This window comes from Ruditapes philippinarum, unplaced genomic scaffold, assembly GCF_026571515.1.
Source record: "Ruditapes philippinarum isolate M1 unplaced genomic scaffold, ASM2657151v2 ctg72_1_1_1_1, whole genome shotgun sequence".
Lineage (NCBI taxonomy): Eukaryota > Metazoa > Mollusca > Bivalvia > Venerida > Veneridae > Ruditapes > Ruditapes philippinarum.
The window spans coordinates 478,858-497,564 of record NW_026857713.1 but is presented as its reverse complement, the minus strand read 5'-3'; the positions used below and the strand labels follow the sequence as shown (position 1 = coordinate 497,564).

Sequence of the window (18,707 nt, the reverse complement as noted above, 5' to 3'; positions counted from 1 at the left end):
AATCGCTTCAGAAATAATGGAGCTTAACAAGAGCTGTCAGTAGGACAGCATGTCTATTTTCTGTGCTTGATAGTAAAACAAGTGCCTGATAATGTAAAATTGTCTTAGTTTTAAAAAGGCCGTTATTCTGTCAAAATTCATGTTAGAGTTATAAGACTTAGACAGTTACCTCCCATTAGGCTCTAAAATTGTGTGTTAAATTTCAACCTATTCCTTTCAGCAGTTTTAAAGATAGCAACTTGCAGTCAAAAACTTAACCAAAGTGTGATGCCAATATTGACCCTGGGGTAAGTAAAATAGCTCTTCCTATTTTTCTATAGTCAAGCTAAAAACTATGTTTCTGCACAAAAAACATCAGTACAGAGGTCAAGGTAATACAGATCTTCATTAACTTCTTAACCAAGTAAAAAAAACAACATACAATAACTACGCAGTAAAATACAAAATATATGATTTATCTTATGTTTACCTTTTGCTCGAGACTTCTCTCTAGACCCTGTGTTTTAAGTTCAGCTTTCTTCAGAGCTGCCTCTAGTCTAGCCAACTCAGCTGTTGTTGATCTTCGTAACTTCTCCATCTCATCACTGGCACTGTAAGTAACATTGAAAATTTCTGTATAATAGTATAGTATTAATAGTTTTTGTTGTTTTAGTCATACTGACATTGTAAAGGTCAGATTATGTCAACTTTCAAGCTTCAGAGCTACTCCCTCAGTAGAACAACTTTCCCTCTATCAGCTATCTGAAAAGCTTCCTGGCATAATAAAATTCAAAGTCACTTAGTCTCTAACCACACTATATATCTTATAATAAATTGACTTGACTGTCCAAGTTTCAATATGAACAAAACCATTCATCATTTCATGGAAATTAAGTCATAGGGAAAGGGCAAGCAATTTGAAGTCATTGACCTTCACCTCTCAGCAATGGAGATCAACTTGCTAGACTCTAAAGGTCAGTAAAGCTTACAATGCTTCTGTTAAAAATATGAAGCTACATATATGATATATATATATACTGTAAGAATTTCAAAAAACCTAATTGATCATACAGCTGAGCCATAATTTTAGCCGTGTCATGACAAATCCGACATAATGCGTTTGCGACCAGCATGGATCCTGACTATCCAGCGCATCCGCGCCATCTGATCAAGATCCATGCTGTTTGCTCACAAACCCTATAACAAGTAGAGAAAGTGATAGCGAACAGCATGGATCCTGATCAGATTGCTCAGATGCGCAGGCTGGTCTGGATCCATGCTGGTCACAAACCCAATATGTCGGTTTTGTCATGTCGCAGCTCATTTGCACTTGGCAATTAGAACATTAAAATAGCGATTTATAATTTTGAATGGAAGTCAAAATACCACTTTGTTTACATTTTGCTACCTTGTTAGGTTATTTACAAATTTGTCAATGGAATAGTATTTTGCTGCGTAAAATGACATTTTTTTGATCATTGAGAAACATGGGAGACAAAACTGATTTTTATTATGCAAACATCATGTTAGAGTTCACTCCCTTTTTCTGAATTTGCACTTTTTTGCTGGAGATTGAACTTTTTGAATTGTTTCTAAAATTAATCACAATTTATTTATAATGCTTATCATAAACAAAGTATTACATTTAATCTTATCATTTAATTTATTACCTATACCTTTTGATGAGTCGAGTTTCACTATACCAACTTGCAAGCAAACTTAACCAAAATGGGCCTCTGATGATGCCTTGGTGAGTAAAACAGTTCTCCCTATTCTTCGAAAGTCAACCAAAAAAAACATTTTTTTTTTTTTTTTGGTACATCTTTATATTTTTTGTTGGGGTTGGGTTTTACACCGCACTGAGGCAATAGAGGTCATATGGCAACTTTCCAGTTTAACTGATAGAGGAAGATTTCAGGTGCCCCTTTGTGCATTATTTCAGGCATTAGCATGCACCTTAGTAGAACCACCAACATTATTTGAGCCCACTGGATAGAATCCTCAAATGTAAGAATCATAAGTTGCTAGTGGGATTTGAACGGCAAGTGGCTTGAAGTCAACAACCTTAATCACTCAGCCAGGTAGACCCTGCTACATCTTCTCATAGAAAACTGCTCGATACCCCTTACCTAAAAGTATATCTCTATTGTTCTAGTATGACCGATTTTCATGAGTCAGCATAAGTAAGTTATACAGAAAGTAAGGTAACATTCAGGAGTGTTTTCACTGAGGCCATCCTTAAAAAAGTGTTTGTTTGCAGTAACGCGACCGACTCACAAAATTTGCCCCTACTCAAAAGTTTTTTTCATGGTCTGGATAAAAATTTATTTTTTTTGAATCAGAAAATTATGCCTTGTGCTTTGTTTTTGTTCTTTTAAAGATTAATAGAAGGAATAAAATGTAGGTATCATTTAATTAGAATTCATTTATCAATTTATTAACTGTAACCAGATTATCAAAGCATATATTGTCCAGCATTTTGAAATTCCATTTTTATTTAGGAGTACAGTTCAAAAAAAAAAAAAAAAAAAAATCGACCTACCTACCCATCTTGAAAATTCTGGGTCGGGTTACTGCAAACAAACATTTTTTTAAGGATGGCCTGAAGCAAAGGTGAACAATAAGTCTTGGAGACTGTCCAAAGAATAATTATGCATATATAATGACTTCACACTCCCACTAAACTTTTATTAGCAGTAATTAAATATTCATACCAGAAAGATCTAGACAGAATAATACAGGTGAATAATTTTATATTATTCTAGAATCAATAATTATTAAAAAAGTACATTTGACCAAATTTTGTTTGATTCAGGCCAATATAACAACAAAATTTTGTTCATGTTAAGAAATGCTTCATGATATTGATTTTTTTTATATTTTGTATTTAAAAATATCATATAAAATCAAAGGAGACATTTCAACCACTTTCATACATTTGTAATTCTTCAAAATTCTGTCTAAATAATGTATAACTTTCAGTCTTTCAATGTTTATTTATTATAATTCCTTACAAAGAATATTAGGTATAACCATCACTTCTCTTTAAACATATTGAAATAATGAGCTCAAAATAAAATTCAGTGCTATCAAAATAATCAACACATTTTTGGAGAAGATAATCCTATGCTTTTTTCAATGTATAGTAGTATTTTCTTTAATTCATTACTATCTAAGGCAAGTTTTTTTTGTTCTTGTAATCATTAAATTTTGTATCTTACTGATGATTCAAAGATTATAAATTTATGAGATAAGAAGTAAGTCATTAGTAATTAACTACTGGTTAGTTATCCAGTGAAGCTGGTTAGCTGCAGTGACTGCCAAGATTTGACCGAAAATAAACAAACATATAAAGCAAGACTTTGCTCATGTTCTACACCAATTCTGCATCATTTTGTTTCAAACATTTCTTTTTTTGTATGAGGAAAATTTTTTAGTTATATGTTTAACCTGTAAACAAACAATTGACATTTTGGTTCATTTTTGTTAAATTAATCATTTAATCATCCCCCTTTTCTTTACAATGACTGACTTGACTTGCTATCAAGGTCAGTGTTAATTCAGGGTAGAAGGACCCGACTGTTCTGTCAACGCTAGTAAGTTTTGGTTGCAGCAAGATTAGGGTAAATTCAGTCAGTACTTACAGAGCTAGTTTCTCTTCTGCTTGCTGTCGAACTGAGATGGTTTTTTCTTCAGCAGATTTCAACTTATTCTGGTAATCTGACACACATTTCTTCAACACATCTTCATTCTACAAACAGAAAAAAATAGGTATAAATATATCTGTGTATTAATAGACTTACTCCAGAATTAATAATATTTTTGGGTTTTTCCCCAGCTAGTCCGGAGGTACAAATAAACTTTACAGTTACAGCTTTGAAAATAAGAGCAAAAGGTTGACTAATCTGTTGTGCACTGTGAAGCTTTAACAGTAAAAGTTTGATTGTACTGGGATATTAGCTAGAAAAAAACAACAAGATTTTGCAGAGTCCCTTACAACATCCATTCTTAACTTGTTATGAAAAATATTCTCATTCTTGAATTTCTTTCCAAATATTCATGTTTTACATATATTCAAAAATTAATGTTATCATTCCTGAATAGTTCGAAAATTATTTTTGTTGTAAAAATTTTTAAAATATTTAATATTTGAATAGCTATTAAAGTTTACTCATCCTAAAAAGTCTGGCTTTGTATTGGTATTAAAGACTTATAATCACTTTACGATTTCAATTAAAGTTATGTACGGTCAGAATTCTATAAATTATTTCTATTCAACAAAACACTTGTAAGGATTGTAAGAAGTAAGTTTTGTTTTCTGTAAAAAAAAAAAAAAAAAAAAAATCAGTACAATTTCTGTCTTGTTCATCATACTGTCATCCTAAAGTCCAATAAACTGCAAAAGCCTGACATGCAAAACAACATGGAGAACAAACCTTTTTAAAACCTTCGACAACACCTTTTGCCCTCTCATATCTTTGATGAAGATCAGAAAACGCAGTTTCCACTGACTGGAGATCTTCTAACGCCTGTAAATATACAACATTTCAATTCTTTCACATTTTATAACATCATGAAATACAAAATGAATTACCTCCCTTGTGTTGTATTGCCTTAGTTTTCTGTAAATTATACATTTCAATTATTTTACATTTAAAAACATCAAGAAGCTCAGAAATGAATTACCTCCCTTTTCTTATATTGTATCAATAAATAACCTTAATATTATGTAAGGTTTTGACTTTTAAATCTTAGTTCAATTACTATATTTGGATATTATTAGTTTTCCAAGGTTTTATAGCCATCATTGATAAATTTGCATTGTGTAGGTATTTGGTGAAAATTTGTGTTTCTTATTGTACTTATAAAGAAAGATCTTGGTGCGGTGTATTCTTTCAGGCACAAGCAGGCAAATAAGTAGGACTACCAATCTTCGTCAAGCTTGCTTGATACTTTAATGATTTGATAGAGGAAAGATATATAAATTTAAAGAAAAATCAAACCTGATCTCTCTCTTTAATGACATCCTCAAAGCCTTGTTGAGATTCTGTTGTTGATTTCTCTTTCTCAGCTGTAAATAAACAAAATAATACATGATTAATGAAAATGTTACACAATGTTTCTTTACATGTACAAAATCTACCAATCAAATTTGATTTGTTTGAGCTGCAATGGTTAAAAACAAATTAATAGGGAAGAAAATGTGTTAGTTAAGCCATCTATCTCAGAGCTGCAGTACATGCAGTACCCTAAAGGTCCCAGGTACCAGTCCCATTCAAGCTTCACAATTTTCTCGGTTTCCTTCAGAATATCAATAGTGAATTTAAATAAAGCTGACAAGTATTACCGTCTTAGTATAGAGCTGACTACTTATTAGAAAACATGAAAGTATCAATGTATACCAATATGTAGAGGTAACAGTATGAAATTCCAAGGGTTCCTGGTTTAAGAAGTATTAAGCTGCTCTATTTTCTCACTTCCACAGACAATGTACACATTTTAACAGGTTACTTAATCTAGTTTTCATCTTCAAGTTGAAATCCACATTTATGTATTATAATAATTATCTAATCTTTATTTTATTTCACTTATTTATACATTTAATATGTTTATTTTGTTTTGTTGGATTTTACCAACACTGTTAGAGTGTCATATTTTCAGCTTTACTGGTGGAGAGAAAGACCTCAGGTGACCCCAAGTGCATTATTTCAGGGATAAGTGGGCAACTGAGTAGAACATTCTACACTTGTTTTACACATAAAAATATTTACTGACTTCTGTACAGACTGAGAAGCAAGTAGGGCAACCCATGATCATGTGGCATGGGTGTGTCAGATAATCGTGCGTGATCTGCACGGGCTACATAGGTAGTTTCTGTAGCCATCAGCAGCAGTGTAAGTGTTAATATCAGTCTATAAATGACAACTTGTAAAAGATCTTTCATCTTTTACATATTCAGTAATCTACTGAAAAGCATATAATAAGTTCTTGATAATTACCTTGTAACTGTGCTATAGTTTTTTCAAATTCAGTCACAACTAACCTGAAATACAATAATACATATATAATACACATACCTTCAATAACAAATACATTCAATAACAAATACCCATTAAGAAAATAATATATTGTATAATGTTGATATGTAAAAATTGACAATGAAATTCAATGGATTATACATGAAGATGTAGTTGTTTTTTTTGTTTTTGTTTGACAATGAAATTCAATGGATTATACATGAAGATGTTTTTTCTGTTTTTGTCAAGTCAATTTTCCAAACAAACAAAATCTTTTTTTCTGCCCTTATTCTATTTACAATTGTTATTTTGTAAAAAATACTTGCTAGCAAATCTTGAATTATATTAGTATTATTATCAAGTAATTGTATGTTTGTTTGTTTTGGGTTTTATGTCACATCGACACAGTATAGGTCATATCGCAAGCTTTATTGGTGGAGGAAGACCTCAGGAGGTGCCCTTCAGTGCATTATTTTAGGCATGAACGGGGGCACCTGAGTAGAACCATCGAAGTTCCTTAAGCAAGCTGGATAGCTTCCTCACATGAAAGAATACAAAGTCCCTGTCAGGATTCGAACCCACAGCGGTGAGGGGCAAGTGGTTTTGTATGACAATTACTTAAACATTAGTGTTCCTGAAATATGAATCATTATAATGAGCTTCCTATTTCTTTATTATAACAGAAATATATCACAAAATATCACAATAAAATAGACTTACTTCATATCTTCATTAGAAGATCTCAGCAGTAACTGCTGCTCGGTCAGGTACGATATTTTCTTCTCTCGGTCAGCTAACTTCTTACTCCATTCCCTCTCCTTGTTCAGGATACGAGCATTAAAATCCAGCTCCAACTCTTGTTTCATCTTATTCCAGTCCGACTGAGAATATTTGAGCACCTATTACATAAACAGATAAATTATATGATCATTTCAACATTCATGTAACAGTTATATTACTGTTATTGTTTGCATTCATCAGAGTTTTAAAGTCTGAAATACTTGACCCCGCACGTTTACAGGTCGAATCTGGAATTTAAGTGAAGTCTGAAATTTGGGTTTGAATTTTATACAACTAATGTCTGAATTTTGAACATAGAACTGAAATTTTCAAATCAGTACAGTATGAAATTTGGACTGAAACTTCACTATAGCAAGGGTTGACATTAAACTGTGAACTTTCTAAAACCTTTTAGTAAAAACTGACTATGAACCAGTTAGAGCTAGCACTTTTCACAGGATCTTTTATTGCTCAACTTCCGGCCTTAGCTCTCTTTTCAAGGAAGAGCTAACTAGTGAACTCTTGTTTACATTTCATATTCTAATAAAAAGCTTGTTACCAAATTTGTCGTCAAATTCTGAGATTCACACAGTTTTAAAAGAGCATAATAATTGATTTGATTTCCAACCATGTGGTTTTTATTTCTAGCAAATGTGGTTTTGATGTCTAACCAATGTGGTTTTTCACTTCTAACCAATGTGGTTTTTTACTCCTAACCAGTGTGGTTTTCTCCACAATTTCGTTGTATGTTTAACAACTGTCAAACATTAAAGCTCTGATGAATGCAGGTCTTTATAGTTTTATCAAGCCAGGAAAACATTTATAAATCGCCATACTAAAAGCACATGCATTTTTTTTTTTTTTTTCAAAAATAGTAAGAAATAATAACATGACAATTTGATTAGAAACATAATTAATAAATGATCTGAATGGGAATTTAATAACATGAAAGCGCTTTTAAAGCCAACATTACAATAAAAACAAGAACTAAAATGGTATTAAAGTGATGATAATGATGATGGAATTTAATTTTATTAACTATAGTAAAATCCTAAAAATAAAATAACCACTGTCTATAAATGAGCTATTTTTGTAAAACTGTTGAAAAAATAATTGAAGACAACTTTCACAAACTGCACAAAAACAAACATCAAACAAAATCCACAAACTCTATATAACTTGTTAAAACAAAACAGTATTACTTTATAAATAGATTGATATGAAATTATATTACAATCTAATTCAACTTAAATATAATTATCTAACTGCTGTCACTGTTTTATTTAACTATTTGGAATTTTGTCATGGAATAATTCTCATCTGATTAACTTCAAAGATATTTTCAGAGTTTTTTTCCTATAAATTTACAGTTGTTCAGATGTCTGTATGTTTTCATTCATTCAACCTTCAACCTGCTGGATTTGTGTAGGGAATTAATGCTCTGAAACAGTCCATTCAAAGTTTAAAGCAGCATGTCCCCAGATTCATGCTAATTTTCATGAAAATTTTGAAAATGTCTTAAAAGGAAAAAAAATATTGTGAACTGAACAAAAAAAGTAATTTACACATTGCAAACTGCACTAACAACCCATGTAAATTACCAAAAAGAGGTCAAAATATGCCCCCCCCCCCCCCCCCCAAAAAAAAGGCCTTCACTATGTTTAGACACACAGTAGAAATATGGTGATACTTAAGTACTACAAAATTGGTCATTGGTTATCTCACATAACATAATGAATTATAACTTGAATCTTGACTCTTTTTACTTTTCTTAAAATCTCAGTCTATTTTTCTCAACATTGATTTTCTTACAACCTTTTGGCTCATCTGGAGGTATGCAGCTTCAAGGCATTTCATTATAAAACTACAATATCGGAGCTGCCAACAGTATAGAGCCTGGTCAGACTGCACAGATACACAGGCTAGCCTTACTGTATACTGGTGGTAAAGGGTAATCCCCTACAGGTCCAGCAGGCTAAGGGTTAAGAGCTTGAATCCCTGAACCATCAGCTACACTATTTCCTGAGTCATTCTCAACATGCTATGTCCTTACAGTTTGTAATCTTAAAGTAAATATTGTCCCATTTCTTCAGATCAATGCATTCCTGTATTGTTTATTTGTTAATACAGTCTGATATCTTTTATGTTCACAAAATCTAGTACCTTAAACTTAGTACAATTTAAGAAAGTAATGTTTGGTATCTTCTAATTATTTCCTTAATTATGTAAATTTGTAGCAAAAATCTTTATATGTTGCAGGTAAAAACTTTTGATTTTTTTTATTATTGTAAAGCTTTTCTTATGAACCTATATCCATTGCTACATTATGAAGACCTTTAAATGAGTTCATCAATTAAAGGGACTCCACAGACGGTTTTGACATGACAGGACTCCATGGAAATAATTTTCCGAGATTTGTTCGTTCTGGACAAATAAACATATGAGCCGCGTCACAACAAAACTAACATAGTGCGTTTGCGACCAGCATGGATCCAGACCAGCCTGCGTATCCGCGCAGTCTGATCAGGATCCATGCTGTTCGCTATCAGTTTCTCTACTTGTAATAGGTTTTGAAAGCGAACAGCATGGATCCTGATCAGACTGCGTGGATGCGCAGGCTGGTCTGGATCCATGCTGGTCGCAAAGGCATTACGTTGGTTTTGTCATGACGCAGCTCATATGTGCAAATTTTCAAATCATTCCCTTACTCAATTTTTTCAGAATAACCATATTTAATATAATTATATTATTTATGGTATAAAATGACCCAAAATTAAAAAACGTTGCGACACTTTCATTCAGAATTCTGCCAAAGAAATACAAGAGCGATCAGTAATCACATGTGTCGCCTCATGATGGCCAATTTTATGTTGGGACAAGTTTTGTGACAGACGGACAGACAGACGGACAGTGCACAACTAGACTTGGTACTGATCATTCCTGTAAAGTTTGGATGCAATTGCACCAGTAGTTTATGAGGAGTAGTCCGGACAAGCTTTTGTGTATCTGGCAACACACAGAAACAAGAGGGCCATGATGGCCCTGAGGTCGCTCACCTGTATATAGGCCCCCCACAACCCCCAAACGTTGCAGGGCCAATTTAACCCAAGGGCTTTTATTTGCACAAACTTGGTAGACCCCCATAAGAAGATGTTTCATGCTAAACATCTAAGCTCTAGCTCATTGGGCTTTTTAAAAGAAGATTTTTTTTAAGTTTTTACTATACACATATAGTTAAAAACAATGACACCCCTGGGGCCGGGCCAGTTTTGACTCCAGGGCTTTTATTTGAACAAACTTTGTAGGCACTTACTAAAAGATGTTTCATGCTTAATATCTAAACTCTAGCTATTTGGGTTTTTTCAAAGAAGATTTAAAGTTTTTGCTAAACACATATAAAGAAAATCAATGACCCCAGGGGCGGGGCCAATTTTGACCCCTCGGCTTGTATTTGAACAAACTTGGTAGACACTTATTAGAACATGTTTGATGCTCAATATCTTAGCCATAGCTCTTTGAGTTCTTTAAAAGAAGATTTTTTAAGTTTTTACTATATGCATATAGGGAAAATCAATGACCCCCCGGGGCGGGGCCAATTTTCACCCCAGGGCTTTTATTTGAACAAACTTGGTAGACACACACTAGAAGATGTTTCATGCCAAATATCTAAGCTCTAGCTCTTTGGGTTCTTTAAAAGAAGATTTTTAAGTTTTTACTATATGCATATAGGGAAAATCAATGACCCCCGGGGCGGGGCCAATTTTCACCCCAGGGCTTTTATTTGAACAAACTTGGTAGACACCCATTAGAACATGTTTCATGCTAAATATCTTAGCTCTAGCTCTTTGGGTTCTTTAAAAGAAGATTTTTTAAGTTTTTACTATATGCATATAGGGAAAATCAATGACCCCCCCCGGGGCGGGGCCAATTTTGACCCCAGGGCTTTTATTTGAACAAACTTGGTAGACACTCACTAGAAGATGTTTCATGCCAAATATCAAAGCTCTAGCTCTTTGAGTTCTTTAAAAGAAGATTTTTTAAGTTTTTACTATAAGCATATAGGGAAAATCAATGACCCCCGGGGCGGGGCCAATTTTCACCCCAGGGCTTTTATTTGAACAAACTTGGTAGACACCCATTAGAACATGTTTCATGCTAAATATCTTAGCTCTAGCTCTTTGGGTTCTTTAAAAGAAGATTTTTTAAGTTTTTACTATATGCATATAGGGAAAATCAATGACCCCCCAGGGCGGGGCCAATTTTGACCCCAGGGCTTTTATTTGAACAAACTTGGTAGACACTCACTAGAAGATGTTTCATGCCAAATATCTAAGCTCTAGCTCTTCGGGTTTTTTAAAAGAAGATATTTAAAGTTTTTTCTTTCGGTTGCCATGGCAACCAGAGTTTTCCATGGAATTAAATTCTTTGAACAATTTTTAAAGGTGACCACCAAAGGAACATTCCTGTGAAGTTTGGATGAAATTGGCTTAGTGGTTTATGAGGAGATGTCATTTAAAGTAAAAGTTTACGGACGGACGACGGACGGACGCCGGACGGACGGACGGACGCCGGACGAAAAGCGATCACAAAAGCTCACCCTGTCACTTTGTGACAGGTGAGCTAAAAAACACCTCTTTATCAAACGGCCATAACTCAGCCAAAAATCATTTAACCGGAAAACCCGTGCAATATGCGCAAGGACTTGAGCTACATATCAATCCTGTAAAGTTTCATTGAAATTGCATTAGTGGTATAAGAGAAGTAGTCCTGACAAACTTTAAAAATAAAAATTATTAAAGGGCCATAACTCTGACAAAAATCATTGAACCGGAAAATACTGACAATATGCACAACTAGACTTGGTACTGATCATTCCTGTAAAGTTTGGATGAAATTGCAGCAGTAGTTTATGAGGAGTAGTCCGGACAAGCTTTTGTGTATCTGGCAACACACAGCAAAAAACACCTTTTTATCAAAGGGCCATAATTCGGCCAAAAATCATTCAACTGGAAAACCCGTGCAATACGCGCAAGGACTTGAGCTACAGATCAATCCTGTAAAGTTTCATTGAAATTGCATTAATGGTATAAGAGAAGTAGTCCGGACAAACTTTAAAAATAAAAATTATTAAAGGGCCATAACTCTGTCAAAAATCATTGAACCGGAAAATGCTGACAATATGCACAACTAGACTTGGTACTGATCATTCCTGTAAAGTTTGGATGAAATTGCACCAGTAGTTTATGAGGAGTAGTCCGGACAAGTTTTTCGACGGACAGACAGATTGACAGACGGACAGACAGACGACAGAGAAGTGATCCCTTTATGTCGCCACTACTCCGTAGAGGCGACACAAAAACTGAATCGCTCCAAAAATCGATATTCATTATCAAATATTTCTTTATTATCCTTAAAAGATTTTTCTTTTATAAGTGCTTCATTTGATCTATGAAATTTTTTTTAAATTTTATGATTTTAGGATCTACCACCAGTCAATGGAGCTCCTTTAAAAGGAAAAAATAATTTGCTTGTACCAAAACAAATGTATATCATAGATATATTATATAATTATTATTTAGGAATAAAGTACAGAAATCAAGAAGACTGTACAACTAATAAGGTTTATATATAAATTAAAGGAATGTTTAATATTATACATAATAGTCCATTATTTATAATATCTGGAAACATTTAGAATTCAGAGAGCCCTTCAACAGGAAACTGTTCTTTTGCTTTTTGGTTTATTTCTTGATTTTCTCAGTCACTCATACAGAGTGTAAAAAAAATATTTGAAGTCTCTTGCTGGACTTTATATCCAGCAACTGTGGAACACTCTCATCAAAGGAGACCCCTTAATAACAGGCCATTATTTTGATTTTTCATGACATAATTGCATGATATAAAATCAACATTATTTTTTTTTTTGACCCGTGTATTTATTTTCTTGAATCAAATATTTTCAAATTACTCTATGATTCAGCATGAGACAGCAAGCAATGTTGTTCTGGTCAACTAGAAGCTATTAGCAAGCAATATCCGTGAAGTCTCTTTTATTATATATAAATAATGACACCTGGAACCAAATGACCATGAAATAAATGAACTGTTTCAGCAGGAAGAAAATTCAGTAAATGAAATCATTTTGATGTACAACTTCTATATAAACAGTCACTGTGTACTTTCCTATGATGTAGACATACTGGTCAAAGAGGTTGTATCACTTCTTTCTGGTCACAATAATAGCACTCTATACTGGTCATATGGTGACTTTCAGCTTTATATATATGTAAAGAAAGGACTTCAGGTGTCGGTCCCACATTGCATTATCTTAGAAACAAGTTGACCCCTGAGTAGAACCACTGACCTGTTACTTTTAAAACTACAAATCCCCATATTCAAGAAATCTATTACTCAGTTGATCTTAAAAGTTATGTGTTGACCGTTCTTTAAATCTGAATATACTAAATCAGTTATTTATTTTAACCTTTACACAGCAAGACAGACCAATATGTTAGTACCCCTTTCATTACTGATGTAGTTAAACAACATGCAGTTTTATTTTTAGATATAGATTTCAAACAATACTTTTTTCACATACATAATTATAATGATATATCTTTTAACTCACTGATACAATGTATTTTAATTATACTAAACCTTTCAATAAAGGATGTAATAATACATATCTTTGACAATTGAATTCATTCTGGTTTTGACAGGCTTTTTATAAGGCATTTCTTTGGTAACACAATATATATTTTGTTCATAATGGTTAGCATTAACTTATTTTCTGCCATAACCTTTCTGTAGTGTAAGTGTGTAACAAGTTACAAACATGCCCAGAGATTTACAAGAATCCATAAAGTTATAAAGTGTCAGTGTTAAAGTGGGGTGAAAAGTTGTGTTCTTTTCATTTGCTCACAGAAAAAAATAACTAGGAAATCAAAGACTTGTGATCTTGTGCAAAGTTTGGTTGAGTCCATCAATAATGAACAAGTACACAAAATGTAAAACTGACATAGGCTCAAGTTGAAGTAAATTAAATTATTTTTCTTAAAACTTAAGAATTGGCATTTGATTCTTTTGTAAAACAAGTATAATGTACATTACTTTTAATCAGCTGAATTCTATGATTGTAATTCATTAATCTCAGTTTGGTTTACTTTAACTCATTCCAATTCTCAGTAAAATGTTGCAGATAGTGACTAATTTTTAGCTTTCCTGGTGCCCCTTTAGTCATAGCTTTAGCTGGTACCTAAGTACAACCACAAACCTTTAACAAACTTTCCAGCAAGCTTATTGGATAGCTTCGTCACTTAACTTAATTCTTATTCCATTACAGTAGTCCAACCTATGTCTGTATCCTGAGCAAGTTAATCAAAGTTATACCATAGCCACTCAGCCATACAGGCCGCTTGTAATTCATTATTTTAATACTTCAATAGATGATGAGTATGATGAATAAGCATGGTGAAATTAGAAAAATGCAGTCAATACATTGGGAATAACATTCAACAAAAATAAAAAGGTGAAAGGTCATTCAAATAAGGTGAGAGGTCATTCAAATAAGGAGAGAGGTCATTCAATAAACACTACAGGAGCAATCACCATGCACAAAACAAAATGAAAAATATAACTCATTAACTTGGAAGTTAAAAACACTCTACTGCTTTTTCTTTCAAAGGAAAATCACTGACATTTTAGCATTGACCTGACAATTTATTATTTCTTTACTAAATTAAATATTTTTTTTAGGTTCTCTCTTAACTCTTAATTCTATGAATTTCTTAACTGGACTTGTTCAGCTTCCATTTTTGGAACTGCCCATTTTTCATTTTTGGGGATATTAAGCTGCAGGTCCTCAAACAGTATAGCCTTGCTCATACTGCATGGCAGTGTGTGGGCTGGCCTGGGCCTGAACTGGTTTAACATCAGTTCACCTGCCAATGTTCAAAAAACTTAATAACTTAATACTTAAAGACTTGTCATCTCTCAATCTGGACAAATGAAATTAATAATTTTATGGTAAATTTCAAAATATATACTGAGTAGAGAACAGTGCAGATCATAATCAGACGGAACATATTTTAAACCAGCTGATCTTGGTCTGCACTGGTGGTATGGCTAGAATCTGTTATCACCAGTAGGCTAAACATTAAGATAAAAAAATATATATATAAGCAGTAAAGTGCCTTTAACTTCCACAGGGTACAATATTCTTTATATACACTACCTGTCCACTGCTGCTACAGTCATTGTCCTAAACATAACAAAATTATCTCCCTTTGTCAAACATAACAAAATTATCTTCCTTTGTCGAGCAAAACACAATAATCTCCCCTGTCAGGCATAACAAAATTTCTTCCCATCATTATTTGCATTCCAAAATTATATTGCAAACTAGAACTCCGCGAGTCGGATGTGTCGCCTTGTGAACAATGTAGTTTAGGGGAAATGGCCAGGACAAAAATGAAATATGAAAAATAACAAAGGGCAATAACTAAAAAAATAATATGTGCAGAGCAGCATTTCTGTACACTGCACTTCTTATCAATAAGATCCATCATTCTATGATGTTTCAAGTCCATAGCTTTCATACTTGAAGAGAAATGACCAGGACAAAAATAAAGTAAGAAAATCAACAAAGGGCAATTACTCAAAAATAAGAAATGCAGAGTATCAGTTCTTATGCACTGCACTTCTTTTTAATGAGATCTATCATCCTATGAAGTTTCAAGTCCATAACTTTTATACTTTCAGAGAAATGGCCTGGACAAAAATTAAGTATGAAAATTAACAAAGGGCCATTACTCAAAAATTAAGAAATACAAAGTACCGATTCTTGTGCACTGCACTTCTTAATAATGAGATCTATCATCCTATGAAGTTTTAAGTCCATAGCTTTTATACTTAAGGAGAAATGGCCCGGACAAAATTAAAAAATTAAAATAAACAAAGGGCAATAACTCAAAAAATAAGAAATGCAGAGTACCAGTTCTTGTGCACTGCACTTCTTCTTAATGAGACCTATCATCCTATGAAGTTTCAAGTCCATGGCTTTTATACATTAGGAGAAATGGCCCGGACAAAAATTAAGTATGAAAATTAACAAAGGGCAATAACTCAAAAAATAAGAAATGCAGAGTACCAGTTCTTGTGCACTGCACTTCTTAATGAGACCTATCATCCTATGAAGTTTCAAGTCCATGGCTTTTATACATTAGGAGAAATGGCCCGGACAAAAATAAAGTATGAAAATTAACAAAGGGCAATAACTCAAAAATTAGGAAGTGCAGAGTACTAGTTCTTGTGCACTGCACTTGTTCTTAATGAGATCTATCATCCTATGAAGTTTCAAGTCTATAGCTGTTTTAGTTGAAGAGAAATGGCCCGGACAAAATTAAAGTATGAAAATTAACAAAGGGCAATAACTCAAAAAATAAGAACTGCAGAGTACCGGTCCTTGTGCACTGCACTTCGGGTTATTGAAAGAAGCATGCATACCAAGTTTGAAGTCAATCAGACTTATAGTGACTGAGTTATGCTCCGGACAAGCTTTAGCGGACGCCGACGCCGACACAGACGCCGCCGCCACCGCCGACAAAAGTAACCCCTATATGTCACCTTTTCAAGGCGACACAAAAAGAGAAATGAAAAAAATAGTTAAAAAATATAGCAACTTTAACAAGAAGCTGCATGTATTTGAGAAAATTACCAATTTGTAATGTTAGTTAAGAAATTAAAGTGAAAATCTATAAAAAATTGCAGTCAATTCTTATTAAGACTTATAATTACATGCATTTATTTCAATTGGCCTGATTAATTCTTGTACAATATTAAACCATTTTAAAAAAAAAACTATTTTAAGATTTGTAACATTGATGAATGATTATCATATGTTCAACATTTGTTCATAATTAAGAGAAAGAAGAAATTAAACTGTAAACTACAACCAGTGATGTTTTAAAATAAATTTTCAAATGCAAAAGTTATATTTATCAAATAAGACAAGTTTAAATGAAATTATTCTCTATTTAGTAAAGTACAAAAATGTACATGTATTATCTTCTCATGAGAAATATGGCATATTTTAACGAGTTTCCATTTCCTTTATAAGTTAAAATAGAGTAAAGAGTAACCGAAAAATTGAACCATAAGCACAGTGTTTCTTCCAGGAAGGATTCTTTTTTTTGGCAACCTGGCACCATGAAAATTTGCATCAAGTGATACTGAATTATTGTTCTATGCGTTTTTAAGATGAAGGTTTTAATATGTTCCCAAATAAGTAAAAAGGGTTCTTCATTCATGTCAACAATACTGCATTTTTATGACATTTGGCTAGAGCCTTCCCACATAAAATATACACAGGTTGGTATTTCAAACAAGTTTCTGACAGTAAAAGAGAATTACAGTATACCAACCTATTCTCCACGAATATCTCACTACTGTGAAGACCAGTATTATTTCTTTGCAAAATAAACATTCATAAAAATTTAACCTCCCAATAGGAACAGCCTCTCAGCAGCAACCAAATGTCTTTGTCTTCCGTAAGGTGTTTCTCTGCACTGGTTGTACTGTATCATGTTATCAAGGGATAAACCAAATGCAATAATTCAATTGTTCAAACACAGAAATGTTTTATATAACCCAACATGTGGGAATTTCATTGAGAATGGTTAATATAAGTATATAATTATACTTTTCAGTGTTAACCTGAGCCATGTATGCACAAGCTTAAATTTAGGGTTTGACCATATTAAATTTTCAGTGATCACTAGATTTTAATTTATACACTGGGTAAAAAATATTTGCCTAAAAAACAGAGCTGGAAGAAACACTTTAAATGCTTTCTATCCACAAAGATGACCACACTTAGAAACACATAAAAAACCTTGTATAGAAACAAAATTAAAGTCTGTATGGGGATATAGCATGCTGGTATAATCATAACAGATAAATGATATTTTATATAAATATAAAGATGCCATTTGCATTATCAGCCAAAAATGAAATGTGAAATTCTATAATCAAAATGCTTTTGATGGAACATTCTCAAATCTTCAAATTCATTCAAAGATTGTAAATTTTTAGTAATTATGGTAACATTTAAATTTAACAACATAAATATGGATTGAATTTTCACAAAACTTTTTGATGTTTTTATATAATATTACTGAAAATGAAAGGGTCTGTAGTATCATCATGTAATTAAACAAAATGGTATTTCTTTTAATTAATTTGATGTTAATAAGTATGATGTTGGACAAAAAAAGAATGAATATTACATGCATTCAAGTATTTTATTTGGCCAGAAGCATTGTACAATTATAAGCTTAAAGCTGAAATAATGTTGTTGTTGTAGATAAGTCTTTTCAGACAAAACAAACGTTTATATTATCTGTATGAATCTAAAAATAACTTTATTGGAAAATATTCCATGCCTGGAATGGGACTATTTTAAAAACACTGCATATTTTATATGACAGAGATTTTCATTGGTCAATCAATAAGTTTATGTAACTATTCTATATACACTGCTGATGCAAATTTATGAGTTATTATTTAATTTAAATAAAGAAATCAATTATAGAGTTAATTATAGATTTACCTTTAAGACTTTTGACAGGTTATATGGCCATATATAAATGGCTGTGTGTTTATAATGGGCCATATAACCAGTCAAAAATACATTATAACTTGTATCATATAATATTTTTAAAGTCTGAGTTACAAACCTCATATATATCAAGAAAACAAAATATCTGTAACTAATTAAGATAAAAAAATAAATGTTCAAGACTACTGTACCTGTACAAGTTGTACAATATTGTCCTTGTTGCTATCAGCTGCAGGAACATGTTTCTTGTTAGCCGCGTTCATACGCTCCACTTCTAGTTCACTCTGTAAAAATCACAAAATAACTCCATCAAT

The 18,707-nt window shown here is 32.7% G+C and overlaps 1 protein-coding gene across 6 annotated transcripts in view; it reads right to left on the bottom strand.

The window, feature by feature from the left end:
- The window catches only part of LOC132750661 (transforming acidic coiled-coil-containing protein 2-like), a 64,164-nt gene that overhangs the window by 5,657 nt on the left and 39,800 nt on the right, over window positions 1-18,707 (bottom strand). For 3 of the 6 annotated variants that reach the window (XM_060740671.1, XM_060740672.1, XM_060740675.1), the window contains 8 exons: window positions 18,585-18,677; window positions 15,010-15,036; window positions 6,717-6,895; window positions 5,979-6,022; window positions 4,983-5,050; window positions 4,416-4,508; window positions 3,624-3,730; window positions 470-590 (listed from right to left, as the gene is read on the bottom strand). In XM_060740671.1, the coding sequence (XP_060596654.1) occupies window positions 470-590; window positions 3,624-3,730; window positions 4,416-4,508; window positions 4,983-5,050; window positions 5,979-6,022; window positions 6,717-6,895; window positions 15,010-15,036; window positions 18,585-18,677 (732 nt within the window). The remainder of the gene's footprint in view (window positions 1-469; window positions 591-3,623; window positions 3,731-4,415; window positions 4,509-4,982; window positions 5,051-5,978; window positions 6,023-6,716; window positions 6,896-15,009; window positions 15,037-18,584; window positions 18,678-18,707) is intronic. The other 3 variants (XM_060740673.1, XM_060740674.1, XM_060740676.1) reach the window with 1 other exon arrangement.